Raw genomic sequence first — 25,007 nt, forward strand, 5'->3', positions numbered from 1 at the left:
ATGCATAGCAAATTAAAATCAAAAATTGTTTTTTTAATCATTTATTCAACCCGAAAGATTATAAAATAAAATTAAAAAAAACAAAAAAAACAAATTAAAATAATTTATAAAATCTCCAAAAACCTAATCCTTTTTAGTTTTTGTTTCACACTTTTTACAGAAACAACACCTGATTACAGCTCTCATGAAACGGTATCCAATATAAAATACAATGAAAATAACAATGAAAAGGAATGTAATTACATCAAGTGAATGATATTGGAAGAAGTTAAGCTTTTGACCAGCTGGCTCCAAATTATCAAGAGTTTTGAATTCGGCAAGGAATTCTGACCATTTTAGAAGTCGTTCAGCTGGTTTCATTGGTTGAGCACGAACCATTGCAGATAGTCGACTCACTTTTTGTTTGTAACTGCAAAATTTTTCAAGTTTTGATAGTAAAAAAAGTTCTTTTTCGATTACGACTCATACTAACGCGAAAAAAATTGAATTAACTGAGCAGCGGCCCAAAACATTCAATTTGTCACAACTTTGCTCAACCATGGCTATTCTGACAAAACATGGTTCCCGACATTCCCGAGCTAGATACAATTTCAACAGTTAGAAATGTTGTGTAATAAAATAACAAACCTGTCATTCTCCACAATTTCCATAATTGCTTTTACAATCGTTTTCTTTGAAATTTCGCCTTTTTGAATGTTTACAGCAAATCCATGTTTTTTTGCAACTTTGGAATTTTTGGGTTGATCACCAAATAGTGCAATAGTGACCAGTGGAACTCCAGCAGAAATTGCCTCCTGGAACAATGGATTCTTATTTTTATGGAAATTTGAAAGTTGCATTTAGAAACCGAGTAACTTTGCCCTATCTAAAGTTTTGAACCATTTAGGCTCTACCGAGAAAAAATATCAGAAAAATTCTCAAAAATGCTTTTCAGTTCAAAAAAAAGTGATTTTCAATCAAATATCAAATAGCTAAATTCTCTCCACTCTAACTTCAACGTTTCTCAAATAATATAAAATGAATACCTGCATAGAATTATAACCTCCGTGAGTAATGAATGCTTTAGTCTTATTATGCAACAATAGATCTTTCTGTGGAAGCCATTTGAATAAATGAACATTCTTTGGCAATCTATCATTCAAATCATCAGCCACATATCTCATTAAAAATTGATAATCTGGAAGTGAGGAGAATGCTTCGAGAATTGAATTCTTCCATTCTAATGGCATATCATGAGCTGCTGCAACGGATCCAAATGAGAATACAATCATTCCTTTTCCGGTCTCCGAGATTTTTTTGAACTCCTGAAATAAAATAGTTTCAGGTACATTCCAATAACTACAACTAACCCCAGTCAATGGTTTGGCACTGTCAAATCCAACTCCTAATCCTCCAATATTCACGACCTTTGCCAATGTCGGACGAGGAAGATCGTAAAGTTCGTTGCTATTAACAATTACCTGAACGTTTTTGTGATTAAAAAATAGATTAACTAAAAACTCACCAATGGACATTTTGCTCCAAGATCCATTGTATGTGGGAAGTTTGGATCATTCAGTTCATCACGGAAAATTTGAGTTTCTCCGTTTGAGGTCATTCTGAAAATACAAAAACTTGAAGTTTTAGGAATATCGTAGGAATGCAGAATGAATTTTTTTTTAATTATCAAAAACAAGCCTTTAAAAAAAGTTAATGACAATTTAAAAATAAGGAATTTTCTAAAATCTACTCAAAAAGTAGGGTTTTGAAATTTATGACGTATAATAACTATCTAAAACTCCCCAATTTCAAGTTCCCATATTTTTTATTTATTTACCGGAGCACGCGCAAAACGCGTGCTCCGACTGGCGCACGCTAAATTGTTTTAATACATTTTAAAGTGCTAATGTAGGTAACATTTTTCTACAGTTACACATTTTCCTGGAGTTTTGCGGACTTTCAAGAGAATTCTAAGACTTGGAAATTCTTTTAAAAATTCTAGACCTTTCCAGATCTTTTTTAGCAAATTCTAGCACTTTCCAGATTTTTTCACATTTTATGAGCTTTCTGAATTTAATTACAAAATTTTTCTAGGTACCAGAAGTTTCCAGTTTAATCAAAAAAAACTGACCTACAGGCATATAAATGACCACATTTTTTTATTAGGTTATTTATTTAATTTTCATAACTTTAAACATTAATATCTGCCTTAAATGAAATTTTTTGAAAATGTTTCTTCGGGGACTTGTTTCAAATTTCAAGAGCTCTCATTATCTGTATTTTTAAAACTATATTTCGAACTGTATTTTTTGTATATAAGTAATGATTTTCTTCGAACTAACCTTCTGTGCAAAACTGTCATCAATGTATGTCCGATAAAACTTTTCATTCTGAAGAAGAAGCCCATTTCATCATCGGACTCCATCATTAATGGAGGTACATAACTTGGAATAATTGGTACACCGACTGTTTCAGCCACAAAATCCATCAGTGCTCCACTGTTCAACCATACCCAAGATGGAATCTTTGCAGCATGGATTAGTCCAATTGGACATGAAGAATAGATATATGAGTAGGCCACATCAAACTTTTCATTTTCCAGCCATTTCATAAACTCCTTGTTTCGCACAATATTCCTACATCCATCTTGGAACATTTTTCCGAATCTACTGAACATTGACATCATAGCTGGCATATCCTTCAGTCCGGTATCTTTGAAAATAAATGCAGATTGCTCTTTTTCAAGGAGAGCTTTGGTAAGTCCCTCGACATATGCCTCCACACGATGGACTAAAAATTAAAAAGCTTAAAAGAAATTTAGAATTCAAAAAGCGAACCCTTTATATTCTTCGGAATCTTCACATCAGTTTTGTAATCTGGCAAATGAGAAAGATGAATCATTGTGACGTCATGTCCTCCATTGGCAAGAACTTCGGCCACACGAGTACAGAATTGGACCTGAAATGCAATAATTTAGAAAGTTTATTAAAATTATACGAACGTTTTAACTGTTTTGTTTTAAATTTCAGTCAGTAGCACATTTTCTCCATTTTAAACTGTTTAATATGGAGAAGCATCGAACTTTTTTGGTAACTATCATTATAGTTATATATAACCAAATATGAATGTGAAAAGTTTGATCGTTTTTTTTGGTTTTATGTCTGTGACGATTTCAATCAAAGGGAAAAGAAAATTTTTCCAATTTATGTACCAAAGAACTTTGACTACTATAAATTTGACCTAGACTTAACAAATGCTCCACATAGTATGAAATATTTCTCGATTAAAGTTTCTCAGCTCACCTGACTATTAGCCATATATGGTACAAAAACCGCATATTTGTACGCGGAAACTGCTCCAAGCAGTAGAAGAAAAAGAGCAATCAATTTCATTTCTGAAACAGAAATTGAGAAAACTTTGTCCATACATCGTTGTTTAAATACTCTTTTATTTGCATCATTTCTGATAGTCAATCACAAACCCAAGTTTCCTAGAGACAACTAGACTAAAAAAGAGAGCCGTAGAGAATTATAGACAATGCTAATTTATAAATCAGAAATGTGGTTTGTAGGAAGTTATGGTTTGGTGCTTTTCTGAAAAAAAAGTACTGATTCTAAATAGGCTCTTATCTTATCACAATCTGTTTTACATCATTGTGTTGTTTGTGCATCCAAAACGTAAAAATTATTGTGAAATATCATCTTAAATATTTAGTGGAGTGTAATAATCAAATAATCTTGAATAAAGTTGCGCAGGAAATCTGATGCATTGTGTTACGGTGGGTGCACAAATTTTCCAAATGCACCGAATTCCACGCGCAATTTCAATTTTTAAAGTTAAAGCCACCAAAAAACATAGTTGTACCATTAGATTTCTGGACTGACTATGAGTATTCATTTTTCACAACTCTCTTTTTCACAACGTCAGTAATATTTTCCCTCCGCTGTTGCAACTTATTTAGTCACAGTAAGTACTGTATTCAAACCTGAGTTTATTTACGCAAATTCGCCACTGATGTTTGGTTCGTTTCTGTTAATGATTCAACTTGTTCAACTCATACTGTTATAACGAATGCGTTCTCTTTAAGTTGTGATCTATATTTTATACATTTTTGTATTTTTGAATTAATCATTAACATTTTTTTTAACTATCACAAATTTCACTTCACTGTAGTCTTGGAACAATGTGACTTGGTTCATGATAGTTTAATTTTAAAACTCTAACGAAACAGAACAAAAAGAAAACAAAGTCTAAAAACAACTGCTACAATCGAAAACTTAAATTTAAAAAAAATTAAATTGAAAGAGAATCATTTCGGTGGTTGCTCTTCAACTCTCATCGTTGTGGCATTAAATCGTGGTTGGAACATTGCTGGTCCTGCATTCCAAGCTTCAACTTTAACTGGCAATTCGTTTCCGTAAAGATCCAAAAGTGCATTCTTATCAACTTCCTCGTAGATCGACACGCTTTTTGTTGAAGGAGCTTCCTGAAATGGTTGAAAATTGAAAAATAAAATTTTGTGAGTTTCGGAGTTTTTTATTTCAGCATATACATAGTTAATCCCACCTGTTTGATGAACGGCTTCAAGTGCTGGAACTCTGGATCGACACTAAGTGTGAGCGGAGCCCGTCTTGACACAGTTTTCTCATCCAAACCATTTTTGCGAGCACTTTTCTGTGACAAATGAACTTGAAGTGGTGGCAATGGAAACGAATCGGGAAGAACAAGATCTTGCATTGGTGTTGTGCTCGATGTATATGATTTTTCTTGATGTCTGAAAATAAACGAAAATTTCGAATCCTCAATTAAGAATTGCTTACTTGTGTACCAGCTGCCAGTCACTTCTGTTCAAATCCTTTGAAAACTCATAAACGCCAAGATTTTTTCCACGAAAGACCCATTCAGCATAAACTTTTCCTTCGAATAACCATCGGTCCATGCCTGGCTCTGCCTGAAAAGTTTCAGTGATCTTTGTTCATGCTAAAAATCAAGAATGCCCTCAAAATCTTCATATATGACGGATTATTCGGCCATTTCCGTGTCCATTCATTCTTTGTAACAAGACGACCGACACCAAACTGAAAAAAAAACAATTGAATCAAGGGGGAAAACAGCAGAATAACATACGTTGCGGAGTTGTGAGAGAATCTCGAACAAAAACTTTCCTTCCGATGCAATATCATGATTTCCAACAAATCTGATTAAGTTTGAAGACATTTTTATCTGAAACTTTTAAAATTGACTGTGAATCTTGAAGAAAAGGAAAAAATTAGAGAAACAAATTAAATGCTCGAAGAGAAGAAAAAGAATAGAAAAAATGCGCGGCGTGCTTGCAATGAGGCGCAGTGCAGCCGTTTTAGCCCCGCCCCTTGAAATATTCTTCCTTTTATTTATTCAGATTTTCAACTTTAAAATTATTTTAAGCATGTGTTTAGATGTTTTAATTTCATTTTCCCAAACTAAATAAAACTTTAGACAGTTTTTTCATGTAATTAATGACAAAAATGCCACAATTTTCGGTGCAAAACAGTTTTAAAGAAAATGTTATTTTTAAAAATTCATCAAACATTGCTTTTAAATTGTATTTCACTTCTATAATGATCACTCGTACTCATTAACTCAGTTATGTGTGAATGTTATCAGTTTTACAGAATGCGGATAACTCAATCGGCTCAAATCTGTTTGTCAGTCATCAAAAAGAGTCAGAAAACCGGATTTGGTCCAAACAGGCTTCAAAGAAAGGGAACACATTTTGTAGGAACCGAACCACCAGTTCTGAAATATCATATTGTGAGTCATTTCGGAGGTTTTAAATATTTATTGATTAATATTTAGCTTCAAGACAAAAAACCAAATGAGGAATACGGTCTGCAAGGAACCAACCACGAGCTTCCCGGAACTGGAAAAGTGCATAGTAAGCTACCAACTAAGGTATTCAAATATATTACTCGTATGCTACCTTCTGAGCTAATTTTTTTATAGGTTCACATGAAAAAGGATAAAGTTTACGCATGGTGCAGTTGTGGATATAGTGGATCGCAACCACTCTGCGATGGATCCCACAATTCAATTCGAATTCCCGATCTTAAATTGAAACCAGTACGATTTATTCCTGATAAGGACATGACGGTGTGGCTATGCAATTGCAAGCAAACAAATAATCGGTAAGATTTGTTTTTTTGTAAAAGTTAAAAAGTTGCGAAAAATCGTGTTCCTAGAGCTTAAGGAAATTAAGTTAAACTAGTTTCGGACTTTGAAATGAGACGTATTTAATTTGGAAGGTTATGTTCAGATTACCTTATATTGAATGACTTGCAAAAAAATTCATACAAAAAAACCATCCCACGGAAACCCTTTATTCAATTCATAAAAAGCATTATTCTCTCATGTCTTCTACACAAAATTGATCTTCACTCCGTTTTTGAGAAATGCACCGAAATCCATCACAAACACAATGTACTCATCGCTGAAATTAATTTAAATTTGATCTACTAAACGAATTCAGTTTCACTTACACCTTGGAAAAGTTGTACAATTCCAGAGAGTTGTACTGTTTAGTCCTAACTCTTCGAACTCTACGTGACCATCCAGGCTCCAATTCCACGTGGTACAGTACTCCCGATTGATCAGGTGGCAACGTTTGGAAGTATTCGCGAAGAAGCGAAGTGATCACTCTGTTGACTTTTGTGGTCGATTGTACTTCCAATTCGACAACGTTGCTGGAAAAATAAAAAGAATCACGGTATGTTTGCTCATGTGCCTGCCTACATGCCTGGCTTGCCTAAAAATATGATAACTCACTGTTGAACTCCGAGAATATCCAGCTGCTCCAAAACATACAGCTTTACACCAATCATTTCCTGAAGCAATGGATAAATCAGCCGGAAGTCTCCCTTTGCATTGGAAAGGTTGTCCATCACCGACCCGACAGCACAATCCGTCTCCTCAGAACTTTCATGTGGAGAAGGACTCGTACGGCTCGATGCAGATGAAGCTGATTTGACATCAATTCCACGAGATTTCATTTCACGGGCACGGAGACGTTGCTTACGGCAAACTTCTTTCTCAAAGTTTTTCTTCGCTTCTTTCCGATCTTTTCCCTTCCAATAACACATTCTCGAACTACATCCAGTTGTTCCATCCGAATTTTTGAGAATTCCATAGCAAGCAGTGCACAGATAGTGTCCACATCTTCCGATTGTATTCAGAAGATTGGATGGGAATGCTTTCTTGCATGGACCATCACAGATTGCAGTCACTGGCGGAGGGACATCATGGACGACAGTGGTCGCTGAAAAATCTCTTGTAAAGCTATTTTCCAAAGTCAAACTCACATTTGATAGTGTTGAGTGAGCCAATACTCGTGGATCTACTGATCGATTTCTGGAGAATTTTGAGATACTTGTCGTCCGAGTTCTCATTGTCTTCCCAATTGATAGAATATGTATAAGTCGATCTAAAATAAAAAGTCAATATCTTTAGGAGGTTTCTCATTATAATAAGTATACTTACTGTTGAGTTGGAGCATCGAATGCAACTCTCATTTCCACGTTTTTCGGCGACTTGCACATATCCCGAACAAATGGAGGAATGAGCTCCAGAATTCCAGGTACTGGCTGAAAATTTTCTAATATTATATTGAAAATGTTAACTTTATAAATAGTAAAACTCACCAAAAAAGAAGAAAATGAGCTTGCAGATGAGAGAAGTGAATTGTTTGTTTCATTCGAATTGAAATCAGTCATCTTTTTATGATTTTCCGTCCTCGTTTCAATGGAATCACACAAATGACGGGCGGACTGAAGAAGATCACCAAATTTGATGATATGAATAATAAATAATAAATTTGATACCGATTAGCAAGAGTGTTTTTTTTTAAATTAACGTAAAAAATCGGTGCAAAAGTTTTTTTGAAAAGTTCATAACCTTTTACACGCTAAAAACAATGTTTAATATTTGTAAATAATTTTCAAAATTTTATTATTTATTAACAGAAAATATTTCAGATCAAAATTTATTTTAAAACATTATCTTTCAAATTTCATACGTCTCGTTTTTAATTCGGATAAAAAATTATTTCAAACAAATTATTGTTTCCAGGCGCAAAATTTTGCGGATTGTGCGCTAAAAATACGGTACCCGGTCTCGACACGACAATTTTTTATTAATTCTAAAAATGTGTGCGTCTTTAAAGATTACTGTAAATTTAATATTTCGTTGCTGCGAAATTTTCATTGATTTTTAAAAACTCAAATATAAAAATAAAAAGCTGCATAAATTTTAGCAAGTCGTGAGAAAAACTATTAAAAATTCCACAGAAAGTTTGAAATACAGTACTCTTTAAAGACGCACACATTTTTAAATTTAAAAAAAGTACCGTATTTTTGGCGTAATAGTTACGAAAATTCGAAAATATATGCACACCTGCAGTTTTTGATTAATTTACCGTTAAGTTTCTATTCAAAATATAAAAACTAAAATTTCAGACCATTCTGTGATGGATCACACAAAACCGTAACGGACGAGGACAAGAAAGCTGGACTTTTCGATTAATTATGACCAACTCCATATAGTTTTAGGTCTTTACTATTATTGTGTTTTTGTTGAATTAGGCTATTCAGATATCCCCTGTTTTCATAGCTTTGTTTGGTTTCGTATCTAGTTTAATCCCCCACACCGATCATTCTTTTGTACTTTTCTTTGTTTCCTTACAGGTTTTGTGTCTTTAATCCCATCTCAAATTCCCATCAGGTTTGAGAAGGAAGAAAAAAAAAATTAAAAGTTACAAAAACGTCTTCTCATTCGCACTGAAGTTAATCCATCAAATCTCAAAAAAAAACCAAAACACAAAAAACAACAGATTTGTTTCCTCTCTTATATTCCCTCAATTTCTCTTCGGGGGTGCCTGCCTATTCACTTTTCACAAACCAAACGATCTTCCCACTAATTATGGAAAGAAAATTGGGAAAACGAATATATCGCTTTCTTTTCTTTTGCCGTAAAACCATACTTGAAACATCTTCTCATAGACATAGAGACACTTGTAATTTACATAAGCATTCATCCTTCTATTCATCATGCCTAACAATTTAGGATTTTCTCTCTGGATATTGATATTTCACCAACGAAACAAGTCTAGCTGTTCATATTTTATTAGAATTTTATTGATTTGATTTTTACTGAAACGGCTGAAATTGGTGGTCACTTGCCAAACTTCTCAAGACACGGACTTGGTCTCTACACGACCAAAACTTATTCAAATGAAGGACACGCGAAGGGTTATGCGCCTTTAAATAGTACTGTAGTGCCACTTGTTTTAAATGTTTTTCAATTGGGAAAACAAGCAACAAAATTATGAAAAATCAAAGAAAATTGAACTACAGTACTCCTTAAAGGCGCACACTCTTTTCAGTGCCTCTTATTTGAAAATAACCCGGTCGCGGCGAGACCGCATACCGTAGTTTTGCATAAACACCTATAAAATAACGTTTTTTCTTGTTTTCTTTGATTCAATTTGAGAATTACACAAATGTATCGAAATTGGAAAAATGGCCTGGAAAATATCTAAAATCAGTGCCGAATGGCACAAACTTTAGTCTATAAAATTTCCAGCTCACAATTTTTTAATAGTGACACCTTTTTTTTATCAACAATTCAAAAACTCCCAGAGTTATCCCACCCCGTACATACATTCTCAACAGAGCGCGCATGCATCGTTGAACCAGATTCTGTCAAACGTATAACAACATGATGATATAACACTCATTGAAAAGTGCGAAAATGCTCGCTCACCTTTTTCGCCTCTCGTCATTTTCTTTTTACACAAATATTTGCGAATGGTCATGCTCGAAAAGTGAGAGCCGGACGATTGGTTGCTGCTCTGCCGCCTATCGCTCATTTTTTTGTATCCGAATATTTGATTCATTTGAGTGCCTATTACACCACTCAATTCTTTTCGATTCAGGCAATCAACAAACCACACATTATCCGGTTGTTCTCACTCATTTTCTCACCTACTCTGAGTTAGTCATCAATTTTGAGCCGTTCTTTTGATTTTTCTTCATCCCTCCAACACTCTAGTTTACGGTATCTTTGTGAATTTCTCTTTTTTTTTCACAGATTTCTACCGTCTTAATGACTTCTAAATGTTTGTACTTGACTACTTTTAAAAGGCATCGGCAGAAGAATCTTTTTTAACCGCTGCTATTTAGGAGCTCCTACATAAATTTTCAAAAAAATGTTTTAATTTTTAAAATTTAAGTTCAAAAAGGGCGAAATTTCAGTTAAAAAAAATACATTTTTTGTTATTAGACTTGTATTTTCTAATTACCGTATTCTCCCTATTAGACTTGCACCAACATTGCTCTACTTCTTACATCTTGATTTTCTGAAGTTTTATCAAAAAACGTTCTACTGCAAAAATGTAGAGAAATATTTTGCACGTATTTTGTCAGTTGGCAATTTTTAGATGAAATCAAAGAGAATCGAGGTATAAGTCAAAGTAGAGCAAGAGGAGTGTGAGTCTAATAGGGAACATACGGTATGTTTTTATTATTTGTATTTGAATATTCTTGGGGTTCAAATCTTCAGCAATGCTTAAAATTTCTTTAAAAGTGCACATTTTCGGATAATTTGGCAAATTACAGAAATTTTGGAAAATCCCAAATGCTGGAGTTTTTAATTTTTATGTTGTATAGTGTTGGACTATTACATAGTTTTTCTTGTTTTAGTCTTGTTTTAATATGACAGTCACTTTTTAAAAATTAATTAATAGCAAAACCACCTTACAAATTTCAATATTTCACGATTTGATCTGTATACACTTATTAAAGTCTAATATGACCAAATACCATAGTGAAATACTCTAATTTTTCAGGTTTTGCTGAAGCTTTTGGTAAATTGCCAAATTTTCCAAAATGTGGATATTTGAGTAATTTCGAGAATTGGTGCAGTTTTGTTCTCCTATAATGTTCAAATAAATATGATTCGAACGTAACAAAAAAATTTAGGAAAGAAGAAATTAAACATTTGATTTTGGTCGACTTCTAAAATTATGATTGGTGAAAGTTCAGTTTTCACTTTTTACTTTTCCACAGCCCATAAAAAAGTTTAAAATATTTTGAAAGGTTTTATTATGATATTTGGTTCTTTTAGCAGCCAATGAGGAATTTTAAAGCATTTCCTGACTGGCCATACTCCAGTGGCATCCACTTTCAATTTTTTAATTACAGTATATGTCCTATAGAGAAATATTTTACACGTATTTTGTCAGTTGACAATTTCTAGATAAAATCAAAGAGAACCGAGATTTAAACTATCAAAGTAGAGCAAGAGGGGTGTAAGTGTAATAGTTCTTGCACAGGAATATTCTACTTTAACAACTAACTTCTCAATTCATTTTGATTATTTAACAAAATTTACTCTTACAAAACTAGAGAAACATAAATGATGAAGAATATGAATAAGGATCAGCTACTAATTTTTAGTAAGCTCAAACACAACCAAGATATGAGCTCACATAGTTGAGGAATAATTATTTTTAGATAGAGGAGGTCAGCTTATCAAAACTACAGTAATTGCAGACACGTATGTTCCTAGATTACGTGGCAAGTGCCACTCAATTGTCCGCAATCCAAAACTCATCCAAAACCTGATTTCAATCGTCCATTTTTCTCACTTGCTCCATTATTTTCCCTCGCCCGCTTGACACATTGACAGTTCCCCCTCTTTTTCTTTTGATTCCGTAAGATCATAAAGATTCTGCGAGAAAATTTTTCGAATAGAAAACACAATTTTTTAAATTAAACTTTTTCAGATTATTTTGATGATTTGATTTGCCTGCGAATCTCTGGAAGAACCCCCAAAATGTCGTGGTTTTTTCAATCGAAAATTGCAAAATCTCACTTTTATGTGTGGTATTTAGGTTCAAAAGAAGCTGATGGTGTAAGGGGAAGTGCGGTTCGTTATTTTTTAATTGAAAGAATCATAAAATTCGACACTTGTCAGGTTGTTCTACCAGTAATGCGGCAACTTTTGAAAGAAAGTTTCAAGAAAACTCCAAGCAAAGCTACAGTTCAGGTATTTGAATATTAATATTTCTGAAAAATAAAATAAAAAATGTTAAGATTTCGTCAAAAGGTCTCAAACTTATTCAATCTGTGCCAGCAATGTCAAGAAGTGGAAAAGTTAAAATGCAATTGGTGAAGTTTCAAATTGCCGCCAATTGTATTACTTATAGGTTTGTTTGTTTTCAGTTTTAGCAGTTTTTATAAAATATGGTTTAAGAATAAAAAATAATGTTTTTGTTTCAACATTTAGACACTTTATATTCAAACATGGCCCAATACGATAATAAAACTCACCAAAAAATTGCCAGAGTTTTCAAAATTTTTTGCCAAATTTTCCAAAAATAAAATATGACCAGTTTTAAAGGGTTGAAGCCCTATAGAATGTTCAAATTTAAAAAAAATTGAAACGCAATTACATCTATTAGAAAAATGGTTTTTAGTCGACTTTCAAAGCTATTAAAGCGGAGTTTTCCGATGGTAAAATGTCAAACTTTTTTGTAAAATTTTGCCATGATACGTGATCATTTTGGTAACATACTTCCCCACTGATGATGCTATATTTTAATTTTTTTTTCTAGAACGGAAACAGTTAGTTTTTCGAAGGTGATAATATAGAAGATCAAGAAGTAAAACAAAAATTCTAAATAAAAATTTCCTGTTGAAATCTACAACTCGATAAAAACTTGGAGAAGGTTCTCATATTTTTGCCAAATATGAGAAGTATGAAAAGTTTTCATGTATTCCTAAAACTTTTCAATATAGTTTTTCAAAGTTTCCAATAAATTCCCTATGTTTAAAATTTATAAAAATCCAAAGAAATCTGAAGCTCAAAAACTCAATTTCAGTATAACCGGAAAAGCACCATTCGATGATGTAGTGGGAGTTGTGATGCTTGTATTGAATCCAGAAATGCAATCACCAATGCATGTTCACTGTTATCGATGTGATAGTGCTGAAACTGCACAGATTATGTTGGCTAATTTACAGGTATTTAGTGATTTTTATTTTAAGTTTATATTTGAACATTTTGAAATTTCAATTTCAGTTACTGCTCTCTCGACCTGATGTACAAAGATCTATTAACGATTTGGAGCATCGGTTATTCTTGTCAGGACTATTAGTTCCAAGGTTTTTAATTTTTTTTTGAAAAGAAAATACCTATTTTACTGTTCAGAAATAACAATAACTCGGAAGGAAGTGTAAATCAAAATGCACTTCGTCCACAAAGAAGTTGCTCACAGTCTAGAAGTGTCAGTAGATCAACAGCTGGATTCGATGAACGATCATCTCCATTGGAACGAGATCAAAGAAGCAGAACAACTGATATTGATGCGTAAGATTTTGCTGGGTCTTGTAACGAAATACTTTAAAAAATTTTGTTTAGACCACCCAGACGGCTGGCGCCAACGATTTCAAGGAGAGTCGTCGATGAATTGAAAAACAAAATAATCGGAGAATCACGAATCGGAAATATGAGTCGGAGTCGAGAGGTGAGTCTGGGTCTTGCCACGAACAAAGTTGTTTTCCGAACAGAGCTCGTCGCGCAAGAAGGTGTGCGTCTTTAAGTAGTACAGTAACCCAATACCCGTTATATTTTCTTTCATTGTCAAAAAGAAAAATTGCAGCACGGATTATGAAAATATTAAAGCAAAATCCAAGTCAAATTATTTACTGTACAAATTAAATGTGCACACTTTTTAGTGGCTTAGATTCGAATTTTTCGTGGCGAGACCAATGGGGCGTATTTTTGCGTAACAAATACATATTTAGAGAAGTTTCCAATACATTTTGAATTTTCAGAGCTCTTTGAATCGATATGAGTCAGAAAAACGAGCATCATTATCAGAGCTCCCAATTGAAACAGACTCTTCACGATATAGAATGTTTGGAGACACAATGCTACGAGATACAAAAAACAAATCGAGAAGTTTGGACGATTTGGCAGCTGATCCACTTGTTTCCACGTAATTGTTGTTGAAATAGTCGAAATATCTTACTAGACATTTTCCAGAAATCTTCGCGGCAGTGATCTGGCACCACCACCACCGCGCCGATTCCCACGATCTGAATATGTGGCTGACCCTTTTGGGCACAACTCCTACGAACGGACGAACACCTTAGAAGGGTTTTGGAAACAAAAAATGCGCCGCTCCAGCAGCATCAAACTCGATTTTTAGGTCTCTGAAGTCCTAATCCATGTAAATAATTATTTGTATTTTTTATAATGCTTTACAACTCAACTGTTTGAAATAAATATAACTAATTTCATGATCCCACTCAATATAAATTTGTTTTACTAACATTTATCAGCTATTTTTGGAAGCACGCAGTATATTCGAATTAAAGTTATTGGGTACGGTAGACGAGGCAAGTACGCGAACACCGTCACGTCAGAATGCACATCTTCGCTTGTTTGTTTTTAATTTTTGAATTTTATCGAATTTTTTAACTTAAATTTTAGCTATTCGAGTTGCAGCGTTTGTTTTAAATCTTTTCTTTCGTGAAAAATGTAAAACATTAATTTTCCAGTTGTAAATATATAGTTTAATATCCTATTCGATTAATGCATTAGTGTTTTCGTGTGGAATTTTAGGTGAAAAGTGATTCCTATTTAAGAAATTGAAAATCTCATATCTATTCCAATATTACTATTCTATAACTTATTTTTCTCTCTTTGAATTATATTGTCTCGACCCGCTGACCTTTGTACTATTGCTCCAGAGAGACTCAGACTGTTGGAGTAATGGAGAACACTCAAAAACTCAAACTAGCATGTTTATATCCAAACAGAAACTTTTCCATTCAACAGGCAATCTCTCTTTCTGTGTCTGTCTCTGACTCGGAGCGCCTCGCGTCAGGGACAGCAGGGTCGTGGCGCCCATCTCGAGACATAGACGTCCTCCGCGTACACACACTCGCGTACTCTGCTTCTCTTCTTCTCTCCTGTGCCACAACCATCGTCGTCCCCGGTCTCCTTTGCCTGTGTGAAGAACGTCGCTCCGAATATTATTGATTTGCTGGCCATTCATCGCTGCAAAAATCTCGGCATCAGATCAATCTGGAAGACGCTATATGGCAGGATGATCAGGCTCCGCTTTCCGTTAAGCCTGTGATCTCTTTCCAATTTTCACACCTCTGCGCATTCTTTCATATCTTGTTTCTGTTAAACTCAATCCTGTTTTATTTTTATTAGCATTATTTTTGTAGCTCTAGTGCAATCCACTTAGATGATTCAGCTTTGAAAATTATATTTTTTTCCGTCGGTCTCTGGTAGAACGCATTATTCTATCCGTTCTTCGCCGTTGTTTTCTGAAAGCAAAATTGCTCCTGATAATTTAAAAAATATTCCAAATCCCGTAAATTCAGTTCTCGCCTCCATTCAATGTTCCTATTTTCCTCTGAAACTTTTTTGCTCCACAGATAATGTGCTTTTCTTCGTCAGTTGTCAACTCTCATCCATCGGTCAATTTTCTCGTTTGCAAAAACCCGAGATGCCCTTTGCCATCTTGTTTCACATCTAAAGAAGCTGACCATTAAAAATTTGTTTTATTTGCACTACTGTTGAGTCTCAGAGTGTCATTATGATCTTTATGTTCCTTGTTTTTTTTTTAATATTTAAAGGAGTCTGGTTGATAAATGCTCCAAATGGTCAACTTCAAGAGCACATTACACGCCACAAGCTCAGAAAAATGTTGAAACTCAATACAATCCTAAGCTACACATTGTTTTTGGATCATTTTCAATATATCCTTATCTCAATCGCGTCTCTTATCTCTAGATTGTGAAATGAGCGCAGTTTTGGTAGTAATCGGTTATCAGTAGTTCGTTTTCACCGCAGTCTTTTCTTTCTTTTTTTTCTTGATTCTCACTCTCAAATCGACCCCACATAGATTTTCTTGCCGTTTTTCACCGAAATGCCCACGAAATCTTGACCATAAATACATTTTTGGCGATTTCTGAGATTTTTTGGGAGATGTTTGGCTGAATGAACTGATTGAGAAGAACGGACAAATCGTGGCAAAAAGGGAAAAATTGATTAACAGCTGCTATAATTTACTGAAAAAAATGTGACCAGCATCTGGTGGTACTGGCCTTTCTCTTTAACAGCTGTAAAATCATTACTATAAAGTCTCTCATTGCTCCTCTTAAAGCTGTTAACGGAATGCTTTCATAAGAATTTCCACAAGTCACAAACACAAAATTTACACACATTATTTTCATTACTTTTACATGGCAGCAGACATATACTCACTTTTACAGCTTTTCTTGAATTCTTTCGTCCTTTATTTCTAAAATATTTTCCTAATATCTACATTGCAGGTAGTCTCGATTCTCCACCACAAATAATCACTTTGGTTGTTCACCATCTTCAACATTATTTGCTTCTTCAGGACACAGTGCACTACAACAAAATAATGGAATACTTCAATGCGGGAGGAGGTGGATCAACTGGAAACGGATCAACTGATCCATATGCTGTCATTCCTCAACAATTCGGAAATGGTGGTCAACAGCCACAGCAACAAGTGGTTCGTTTTTATAAATACTTCAAGAAATATCGTAATTGTTTGATAATCGAACGATTTTTAAAAAAGATTTTTTAGGAAGTTTATTTAGAAATGTTTTTAAAAATAACATTATGGAAATCTTCGAGAAATTGCTCAAAAACTGACTAAAAATGTATTTTCTTAAAACTTTGAGACAGTTTTGAGCACCCTTTCGAATCTTTCAATTCAATTTAAAGTTATTTTTAAAAATTACAAATATTCATCGATATTTCTATATAAATTTCCGAAAAAGCTTTGACACAACGATGAAAAGAGAATCCTGTAAATTTGCCGCACATCTTTCTTTCGAATAATCTCGTATTATTTTTTTGAATTTTCAGTTCACCGACTACCAGCAAGATGGTTCTGCAACCGACTACGAAACATATCAGCAGCAGCAACAGCAATACAGAGCTGCTCAAGCTTCTCAGCAATCTTCATCAATGTATTATCAAAATCAGATGACCGCTGCACAGGCTAATTATTTTCCAATTCATTCGGCTTCCGAACATGGTGAGATATTTGAAGTGAGAAGATACGGGGAAAACGGATAAAAATATGCAGATTTAAATTTTTGAATCAGCGGAATAATTAGTTCTTGTTAGCCATCAAAATGTAAAAATAAATTAGATTCGTTACACTGTTCTCATCTAGATTTCATCCGTTTTCCCCTAACTTCAGAGCCTCGGTGCGTTCGTTGTTTTCAACCGTTTTTGGGGAGATTATCTTGCAGACTTTCTCGGACCACAACAGCCGCCATCAGCTACAACTTCAGTAAGCGGTGCCGCAGGTGCACCATATCAAAGTGCAAGTGGTGGGAACAAAGAATTTATGATGCAGCATCAGGTAAATGTTTAATTTGAACTTTTTGAACCTTACGGATTCGGCGGCATTCGAATTAGTTTTTCATATTTGTTACATGTTTGCTCATCAATCTCAATGGTGCACCAGAGAACTGTAAGAAATCGCTTTAAATTCGGATTTCGTGTTGAAAGCTGTGCTGTAAATCTTTTCGGCAAACGTATTTTAGTTTCTGTCTAACTTTTCAAGTAAAAATTGTAGGAAAATGTTCGTTCCATCTAATGATGTTTTTTGTTGAAAAGTCAAATAGTTGAAATGTTCGACTTTCTGGCACTATTTGAGGTCTTTTCCGGTATTTTCCGCAAAAAAGATATCATTAGATCGAATTAACATTTTCCCACAATTTTTTAATTCAAAAAGTTAGGTCATCATACTGAAATTAACATAAGTTTGCCGCACGTTTTCTTAAACTTATCAGACATCTTTCGGATTAGTTTTTAAGGAAAAACTATTTTCTTGTAAATAAATTTTTAAAAAATTGCTAACATACCTGAAATAATGCGTTGACCAGACTTATGCAGCGTGTTCGTAATATGTATAATGCTCTCGAAACTAGAAACAAAATGCGCTACTCTTGTATGCAAATTCCATTGTACTATCTCTGTCCGATTTACATATTCCCGAGCCTTCTGTACTGCATTTCTTTTTTCCATATTTTATCGAATAAACTCGTCTTTTTATTTTCAATATTCCTTCGAGCGCACCCCTCGTAAATCGACACCAACCTCTCTTTTTTTTTGCCTCTTCATACTCCGCTGCCTCCCATCTCCTTCTTCATCCTCCATCGTCCAGCAGTGTTCTTTCATTTCTCCTAGGCACGGCTTCTCCTCACGCTTATTTCGTATTTTTCTATTGCCGCTCTCTATATTCTGCACATTGACTAGCTCATTTTTTCCTCCGTGTCTTCTTCTTTCCTTCTAACGCTTGCACTCTGTTTGAAATTCGTTACTCCGCTCCGTCGTCGCAAAAACTGAACATTTTCCTTCTCGCTATTATCAATTTTGGACTATTCGGGTTATTAAAGTTATTTTAAGTCGATAATTATCTGAATCATATTGACAATACATTGTCTAAAATGTTGGCAAAACGAGCCAAAAAGCCAGTAAGTATCTTGTTGATTCCTCTTTGCTCTCTTTCGTTTTCTGTTTAAGGTGGAGTAGCCAAAATAGTCTGAAATGTAGAAATATTTAAAAATAAATCGAGTAAGAATACATCTCATTTTGGAGGGAATTGAAACAGGAAATTAAGATAAAATTTTGAAAATCTAGTATTAAAATTTCGGATTTATTTTTCCGTTTTATGGTGATATTTCTTGATTTTTGAGCCAAATTTAAATGAGTCTTCAAGACATTTTTTTAATAGAAATCATTGATTTTTCCTAATTTTTCATACAATTAGAATTCATACATATGCAAAATACTAATAATAATAAAATTTCAGCAACGCCGTGGCAATCAGTCTGGTCAACAGCAGCAAAATCAGCCGTCTCAACAAAATAATCAGCAACAACAGAATCAAGGCGCTCGTCAACAACATCCACAGCAGATGCAGCAACAGCAGCAATCAAACCAATCGGCCCATTTCATGCATCAGCAACTACAGGCCGTTCAACAGCAACAAGCCCAACAGATGCACCATCGTCTTCAAGGAGCTCCGATCAATCCACAACAGTTCATGGTTCCACCACCAACAATGATGCAGCCTCAACAGATGCAACAAGCTCAGCAGCAACAGGCTCAGCAAATGCATCAAATGCAGATTCATCATCAACAACATCCACAGATGATGCAGCAGCATGCTCAGCAGGTAAAAAAAACGATTTTTGTATATTTTTTTCGAATTTCACTTCAATCAAGCAGTTGAAGAATTAAAAAAACGTTCAGCAATAGGAAATGTCGGATATTATCGAATTCAAAAAATTTTAAACTCAAATTGATGAAAAAATTATTTTTTTGGCATTATATGTTTTCAGTGAAGAATACACTTCTCTGCTAACTAATTAAAATCGGAAGACTTTAATATTTCATTCTGGAAAATGAACAGTTTTCAATAATTCTACAACTCGACAATTTTCCAGTTAAAAAATTTTCGATAATTTAATTTGTTATTATTAAATTGTGAAAATTAACAAATTTATCCAGTTTCAGGGTTATCATCCACATCAGCAGAACCAACAACACCAAGCTGGTCAACATCAACAAAGTCATCATCAGAGTCAAAACCATAACCAACATCGCAATCACAATCAGAGTCATTCGGGTCCACATCACATTCCACAGAATCTAATGATGCCTAGATGCATGGTAGGAGTTTTCAAAAATTATTGTAGCTAGGAAAGTATCTCTAAAATTTTTGACAAAAATGAAAAATGCCTTAAATGATTAATTTATTACAGCTAAAAGACTGGCCGATTCGTTGTGTTGTTGAAGGAAAATATCATGCGGTGATTATTGGACCAAATGGAAGTACTATCAAAGATATTGCTAGTTCAACTCGTTGTCGTGTAGATTTCGTTAATCTTTCAAAGAAGGAAAGAACCGTTTTGGGAAATAATGATCGGATATTAACAGTTCATGGAGTTGCTGAACAAGCTACAAAAGCAGTTGCTCGTATTTTGGATGTTATTCAAAGCGAGGCTGTTAAGGATGATGTCAATGTGTTAGTCTAATAAACATTAAATATTTATGAATTATATTCCTGAATTTGTAGAGGCGCTGACACGGTTCTCCGTATGAGAGCTCACAATCAACTCTGTGGTCGTCTTATCGGCAAAGCTGGAAGTTCAATTAAAGAAATTATGCAGAAAACTGGAACAAACATTACCGTAACCAAGTGAGGATTTAATTCTAAAATTTTGTAAATTGGATCAAAGTTCCAGGTACATTGAACCACCAGGTGGTATTTCTGGACTCACTGCGAATGAATTACTTGGTCTTATGGAACGGACGATTATGGTTCGTGGACCATCGATTGAGGCAGTTGTTCAGGCGGAAGCTCTCATTTCTGCAAAACTGAAAAAGTGTTATGAATCGGATTCGCAGCTTAGAGTTAGTTTCTAAAATCTAATTAAATCAATTAATATTGATTTCAGGCACAATCAATGCAATGTCCAATGCCACCAATGATGATGCCACCAATTCTTCCACCAGGTGCTTCATCTTCAGCAGTTTCAGCTCCACATTTTATTCCAACTCCAGTGGGTGTAATGCAGGTGCAGCACTTTGCCAGCTCACAGCATCTTGTTCATCAAAATGCCAACAACAGTTTCCTACAGCCTGGAGTTCTTCAAATTCAACCTGGAACCACTAATCTCCGTCAAGTTCGCATGTGGGTTCCTGATAGTATGATTGGAGCACTCATCGGCGCAAAGGGAAAGAATATCAAGATGATAATTCGTGATACTGGTGCATCCGTTAAAATTGAGGCTCCAGAAGAGAAGACTCAGAGAGAAGCTGAAGAAGCTGAGAAAAAACGAAAATTGGATGAGACGGATAGTGGATGTGAAGGTGTTGCTTCTGGAGATCATCCACAAGAGTTTCTGGAGGATAATGCAACAATCAACTCATCTGATGCTATTGAGGAGAAGGTAAAAATACAAAAAATGAGAGAATTCTACAGTGTCTAGTTATTCTGTTTGAAAAAAAATAAAATTCAAGTTCTTGAAAATTTAATAGCTTTTGACAGCAAATAGGAAAATCCTCAAAATTGTTTTTTTTTTATTTTTTTAAAATAGAGTTCTTGCAATTCTCAGAGTGATCTGTAATTTAACTTTTAAAAAATGTAGAGAAAAATTGAATTGCGATTTTTCAAGTAATAAATACCTCTGGGTTTTAAAAAACGTTATTTACTTTTGCAGTTAAATTCATTTCATTTTTTATAATTTTTTAAAATGTCTATTATTTGCAGCCAAAACCAGTTTCGGAGCGAATGGTGACTATCAACGGAGATGATCTTCAACTTCTCAAGGCTCAATCGTATGTGTTTTCGAAAATAGCAGAGACAAGCTCATCGTTGCCCTCATCGGGTATGGATGGCGATAGATCTCACATGTTGAGAATCCGTACTGAAGTGTCCGTTCCAACTAGAATCATTGGTAGAATAATTGGAAAAGGTGGACAGAATGTTCGTGAGCTACAGAGAATTACGGGTGCTGTGGTCAAGATTCCAGAAGAAGAGCGAAATGGAGGAGAGGTTTATAGACACGATGATGGTGGGTTTTTTATTTTGTAAAATGTTTCTTTTTGAAAATCGAAAAACTAAAATGTTGAATTTTTCACTCTTTTTTCACATAAAAATGAACTTATTCTTAATGAATCTATAGAATACTTGGGTTTCCAGTTTTTATATTTGTTCTGAAAAAAAAATTTAAAAATTGAATATTTTTCTGATTGGTTATAGTATTCAGTTATATTTTTAAAAGAAAAATACGAAAAAAAAAATCCAAGAAGAACGAGACAATTTGATTGAAAAAGTCCAGAAATAGGAAGATACTATTTTTCGATTATTTATATGAAAGTTTTGAAAATAGACTCTGCCGCTTTATGAGCTTTTTCGCGTTTTTCAAAAAAAAATGTATCGTAACTTTTTCGTACTTCACTTCTAAATTCTAAGTAATATGACTGAGTACACAAGTGATTGTACACCATCAAAATTCAGAAAATTGAAACTAATCTTTTCAATTTCTTATTTTTCAGGTCTCGAAGAAGACATGACTATGATAAGAACTATTGGAAATATGTACTCAACTCATAATGTGCAATTCCGACTTGCTCATCTTGTAAATGAGTATTATCGTTCCGGAGATCATCGCAATAAGTCATCTGATTATAAAGGAGGTCGACCACATTCAGCCCCATCATCAGGTCAAGAAAAAGATGGTAAGCTACTGAAAGGACTTGACACTTTTTTTTTTACCGAGTGAACAGTTTTCAGGTTCCGCACTCGAAAAAATGGACCAGCTGGGCACAATTGCACCAATTAGCAATTCGAATCGGGCTTCTCCAAAATCTGTTTCTCCTCCTAAATCCAAATCGCCATAGAATATAGTTCTACGGTTTCCAGTTTTTTGTTGAAATTTTCCATATTATTCTTTTGTTTTTTTTTTCTTTTTCAATTTCTTCCCTTTGGTTTTATGTCCCGCACCATCAAAACAAGCATTTTCCCGTTGTCTTTTCCCCGTCCCGCGTTGAGCAATTTTTTGAGAATTTAAGTTTAGCACATATTTCGCAACAAATTTACATTCATTTCTTTACGAGCATATCCCGAACCAATACATTTTCTGAAGAATACCCCCCTCCATCCCCAATGTTATTCCAATTGTTTTTTAGGAATATTTTCCCATTTCCCCCCTGACGGGTGCGTACTGTATTCTCGGTCTCTTCGACGGGACGTTGCCCCCAACCAGAATTTGAGAACATTTTGCAAAAATAATAATAACTTTAATTTCTAGACGTAGGCTAGACTACACAGCGGGTCTCTACATGACCTTAATAGGTCTAGTTAACTATTGCTTTTCCCTAGAATCGTAAATGCTCTCACAATTTCTTCAACGCTCCCCGGCGACGCCACCAAAAGCCCACCACCATCACAACAGTTTCGTTCTGATATTTCAGATGTAACTCCCAACTGTTCACTCTGAAAATTTTGGAAATCTGTTCCTTCTCTTCCCCCTTTGAAATGTTTCTGGTAATAATGATAACTTTTTGCGAATGAATGTGTCCTAAAAAGTTGTAAGCCTATTTCTTTTTCCAGGTGCACCATTATTTAAATTATGACGTCATTGCCAACGAACTTCTCGAACACGGAACAGCCGCCCCGTTGCCGCGCGGAAGAGATCATTTCTCCGTTTTTTTTAAAGAACCTCTCCTCAGACACACCCCGTTCATTGAGAAACGCAGACAGCACACGAAAATGACCTCGGCCTTCAAATAAAGGCGAGAGAGTGTGTAAAATATAGAGATAATCGACAAGACGGGCAGCCTGACACTGCCTTGCACGGACTCTGCGTCTCTCTTTCCTTCCCACTCTCTCCACGCTTCCCTTCTTTTTTTCTTCTCGTTCCAATCGCCGACTGCGCAATTTCTACGTGGGTGCCAGTGCCCAGCTTGCGTTTTTTGGCGATATTATTGCGTTTGTTTTCGAAATTCGACTTAACAAAGCATTATTATTTTAAAACATACTTTATTACATATTTGCAAGCTTTTTCAAGATTCTTCAATCGCGCTCCATTGAGAAACTTCAATTTATTTTGATGAGCTAGTTATTATATTCTTCAACATTAATTTTGTTTTCCAAGTTCAGTTGATAAATTATTTATTTTTTAATTCTCCTGTCGTAATTTCGAGATTTATTATTCTGATGGGTCTCGCCGCGTAAAATGTTTATGGTGGAACCAGATTTTTTTCTTTATTCAGAAGTTAATGTGTTTTTTTCTACCTCACGATATCTCACTATCGTAATAAATTAAATTAAATTAAATTAAATTAAATGTGCAAGCAAATTTATCCGGTTATAACTATATTGTTCAAGTATTCTGTATTTTAATTACTATTTTTAACAACAAAAAAATCTACCATAAGCTTTTACCGCGGCGAGACCCATCCGAATGAATATATGCACCTTTAAATGTATGTCTTAGAAAATCGCGAAATAACGATAAATCCATGAAACTTTTGCAATTTGAATTTTTGAACAATTCCCGACCTCTGCATCGTTATCAGTATGTTTGGAAGAAAAAAGTGATTGGGCAGTAAAATTGTCTATGTCAATATGGTTTCTGTCTGAAACTCTTCTATTTGAAACTCTGATTTTGAAATGACCACGCCGGCGAACGTTTTGGTGTTTGATTTTGAAAATGATTTAAATAAATTGTAAATATTTACAACAACAAAAAATTCCGAGCGATTATTTAAAAATTGTGCGTGAAATGTGATGTATTAAGGTTACTGGAAAATAAATCACATTTTACTATTCAATTTTTTATGCAACTGAAACTCCGCGAAAGTACAACAATGATTCCTCATAGGTTACAAAGAGTTTCTGAAGTATTTAAAATAAGGAACAATTGATAATTCAACATTCAAAATCACATGCTTTTTTTCCGTGACAAGACCCAAAAATTTCATAAGATAGGTTTGGTTTCAACGTGAAATTACTTCATAGGATCTTGGCACGAACCTGACTTTCCAGACAAATACCGTACTTACAAGTTTTTCCAAATTTTCACTGTTTGATTTCTATTCTAAAATTCTCGGGGGTACTGTAGCTAGAATTTTTTGCTCGTTCCAGGACCCAAATGAGACATTTTTCTTTAGTAACCTTGACATAATTCCAGAACATGTAATTTCCCGTTTTCTGATTCCTTAAAGTAAGTTACCCAAAGATATAGTTTCATTTATTGGAAGGTCATGATAAACCACCTTGACACCTTTTTCTCTAAACTCTACTCTTATCTAGTACTATCTATTGAAAAAAAGAACTAATGTTCATCTCCCTCTTCTTCTTCTTCATTTCAATCGTCTTCCGCTCCTCTTCTCTTCCTGCAGCTGTATTT

At 34.5% G+C, this 25,007-nt stretch overlaps 6 protein-coding genes and 4 non-coding genes across 14 annotated transcripts; 6 read left to right on the plus strand and 4 right to left on the minus strand.

Annotated features, from left to right (window-relative positions):
- Positions 1-30: 30 nt before the first annotated feature.
- ugt-62 (UDP-glucuronosyltransferase) lies at positions 31-3,373 on the minus strand. The gene is made up of 8 exons (NM_065517.6): positions 3,282-3,373; positions 2,817-2,937; positions 2,322-2,769; positions 1,505-1,598; positions 1,350-1,460; positions 1,026-1,304; positions 628-794; positions 31-409 (listed from the first exon to the last, which is right to left on the minus strand). Exons 1-8 carry the CDS (start codon positions 3,369-3,371, stop codon positions 124-126), a joined length of 1,596 nt encoding a protein of 531 aa, NP_497918.1. The 5' UTR covers positions 3,372-3,373; the 3' UTR covers positions 31-123.
- A 796-nt stretch (positions 3,374-4,169) lies between these two features.
- On the minus strand, positions 4,170-5,202 carry mrps-34 (Mitochondrial Ribosomal Protein, Small). The gene is made up of 5 exons (NM_065518.6): positions 5,107-5,202; positions 4,977-5,057; positions 4,800-4,930; positions 4,546-4,753; positions 4,170-4,465 (listed from the first exon to the last, which is right to left on the minus strand). Exons 1-5 carry the CDS (start codon positions 5,194-5,196, stop codon positions 4,289-4,291), a joined length of 687 nt encoding a protein of 228 aa, NP_497919.1. The 5' UTR covers positions 5,197-5,202; the 3' UTR covers positions 4,170-4,288.
- Positions 5,203-5,630: 428 nt separating this feature from the next.
- Positions 5,631-8,775, plus strand: cisd-3.1 (Iron-binding zinc finger CDGSH type domain-containing protein). Its single transcript, NM_065519.8, has 4 exons — positions 5,631-5,769; positions 5,815-5,910; positions 5,962-6,143; positions 8,466-8,775. The coding sequence occupies exons 1-4, from the start codon at positions 5,632-5,634 to the stop codon at positions 8,530-8,532; spliced, it is 483 nt and encodes a 160-aa protein (NP_497920.3). The 5' UTR covers position 5,631; the 3' UTR covers positions 8,533-8,775.
- M88.3 (RING-type domain-containing protein) lies at positions 6,318-7,809 on the minus strand. Its single transcript, NM_065520.2, has 6 exons — positions 7,653-7,809; positions 7,492-7,595; positions 7,314-7,435; positions 6,781-7,270; positions 6,495-6,698; positions 6,318-6,445 (listed from the first exon to the last, which is right to left on the minus strand). The coding sequence occupies exons 1-6, from the start codon at positions 7,722-7,724 to the stop codon at positions 6,373-6,375; spliced, it is 1,065 nt and encodes a 354-aa protein (NP_497921.1). The 5' UTR covers positions 7,725-7,809; the 3' UTR covers positions 6,318-6,372.
- Positions 8,776-9,838: 1,063 nt separating the features above from the next.
- M88.11 lies at positions 9,839-9,980 on the plus strand. The gene has a single exon (NR_052259.1). It is a non-coding gene; the product is annotated as an Unclassified non-coding RNA M88.11 (non-coding RNA).
- On the minus strand, positions 9,839-9,980 carry M88.9. Its single transcript, NR_052260.1, has one exon. It is a non-coding gene; the product is annotated as an Unclassified non-coding RNA M88.9 (non-coding RNA).
- Positions 9,981-11,788: 1,808 nt separating this feature from the next.
- On the plus strand, positions 11,789-14,317 carry M88.4 (PID domain-containing protein). Its single transcript, NM_065521.5, has 9 exons — positions 11,789-11,937; positions 11,986-12,057; positions 12,105-12,217; positions 12,893-13,034; positions 13,093-13,175; positions 13,222-13,380; positions 13,432-13,537; positions 13,848-14,011; positions 14,059-14,317. Exons 1-9 carry the CDS (start codon positions 11,845-11,847, stop codon positions 14,222-14,224), a joined length of 1,098 nt encoding a protein of 365 aa, NP_497922.2. The 5' UTR covers positions 11,789-11,844; the 3' UTR covers positions 14,225-14,317.
- Positions 12,324-12,344, plus strand: 21ur-10785. The gene has a single exon (NR_052261.1).
- A 493-nt stretch (positions 14,318-14,810) lies between the features above and the next one.
- On the plus strand, positions 14,811-15,025 carry M88.10. The gene has a single exon (NR_052262.1). It is a non-coding gene; the product is annotated as an Unclassified non-coding RNA M88.10 (non-coding RNA).
- A 1,340-nt stretch (positions 15,026-16,365) lies between these two features.
- imph-1 (K Homology domain-containing protein) lies at positions 16,366-23,188 on the plus strand (the record flags this gene model as incomplete). 5 transcript variants are annotated; one of them, NM_001395829.1, is made up of 13 exons in its annotated part: positions 16,367-16,576; positions 16,936-17,107; positions 17,316-17,440; positions 18,896-19,261; positions 19,597-19,758; positions 19,851-20,113; positions 20,165-20,287; positions 20,328-20,502; positions 20,547-20,651; positions 20,730-21,041; positions 21,362-21,665; positions 22,150-22,332; positions 22,381-23,181. In NM_001395829.1, exons 4-13 carry the CDS (start codon positions 19,001-19,003, stop codon positions 22,434-22,436), a joined length of 1,944 nt encoding a protein of 647 aa, NP_001382732.1. In that variant the 5' UTR covers positions 16,367-16,576; positions 16,936-17,107; positions 17,316-17,440; positions 18,896-19,000. The 5 variants fall into 5 exon arrangements, with proteins under 5 accessions (NP_001263700.1, NP_001382732.1, NP_001022695.1 ...); NM_001027524.7 differs by having other exon boundaries at positions 16,368-16,576; positions 17,328-17,440; positions 19,603-19,758; positions 20,334-20,502; positions 22,388-23,188; NM_001276771.3 differs by having other exon boundaries at positions 16,366-16,576; positions 17,328-17,440; positions 19,603-19,758; ... (1 more) ...; positions 20,547-21,041; positions 22,388-23,183.
- Positions 23,189-25,007: the final 1,819 nt, after the last annotated feature.

Source organism: Caenorhabditis elegans, chromosome III, assembly GCF_000002985.6.
Source record: "Caenorhabditis elegans chromosome III".
NCBI classification, from domain to species: Eukaryota; Metazoa; Nematoda; class Chromadorea; order Rhabditida; family Rhabditidae; genus Caenorhabditis; species Caenorhabditis elegans.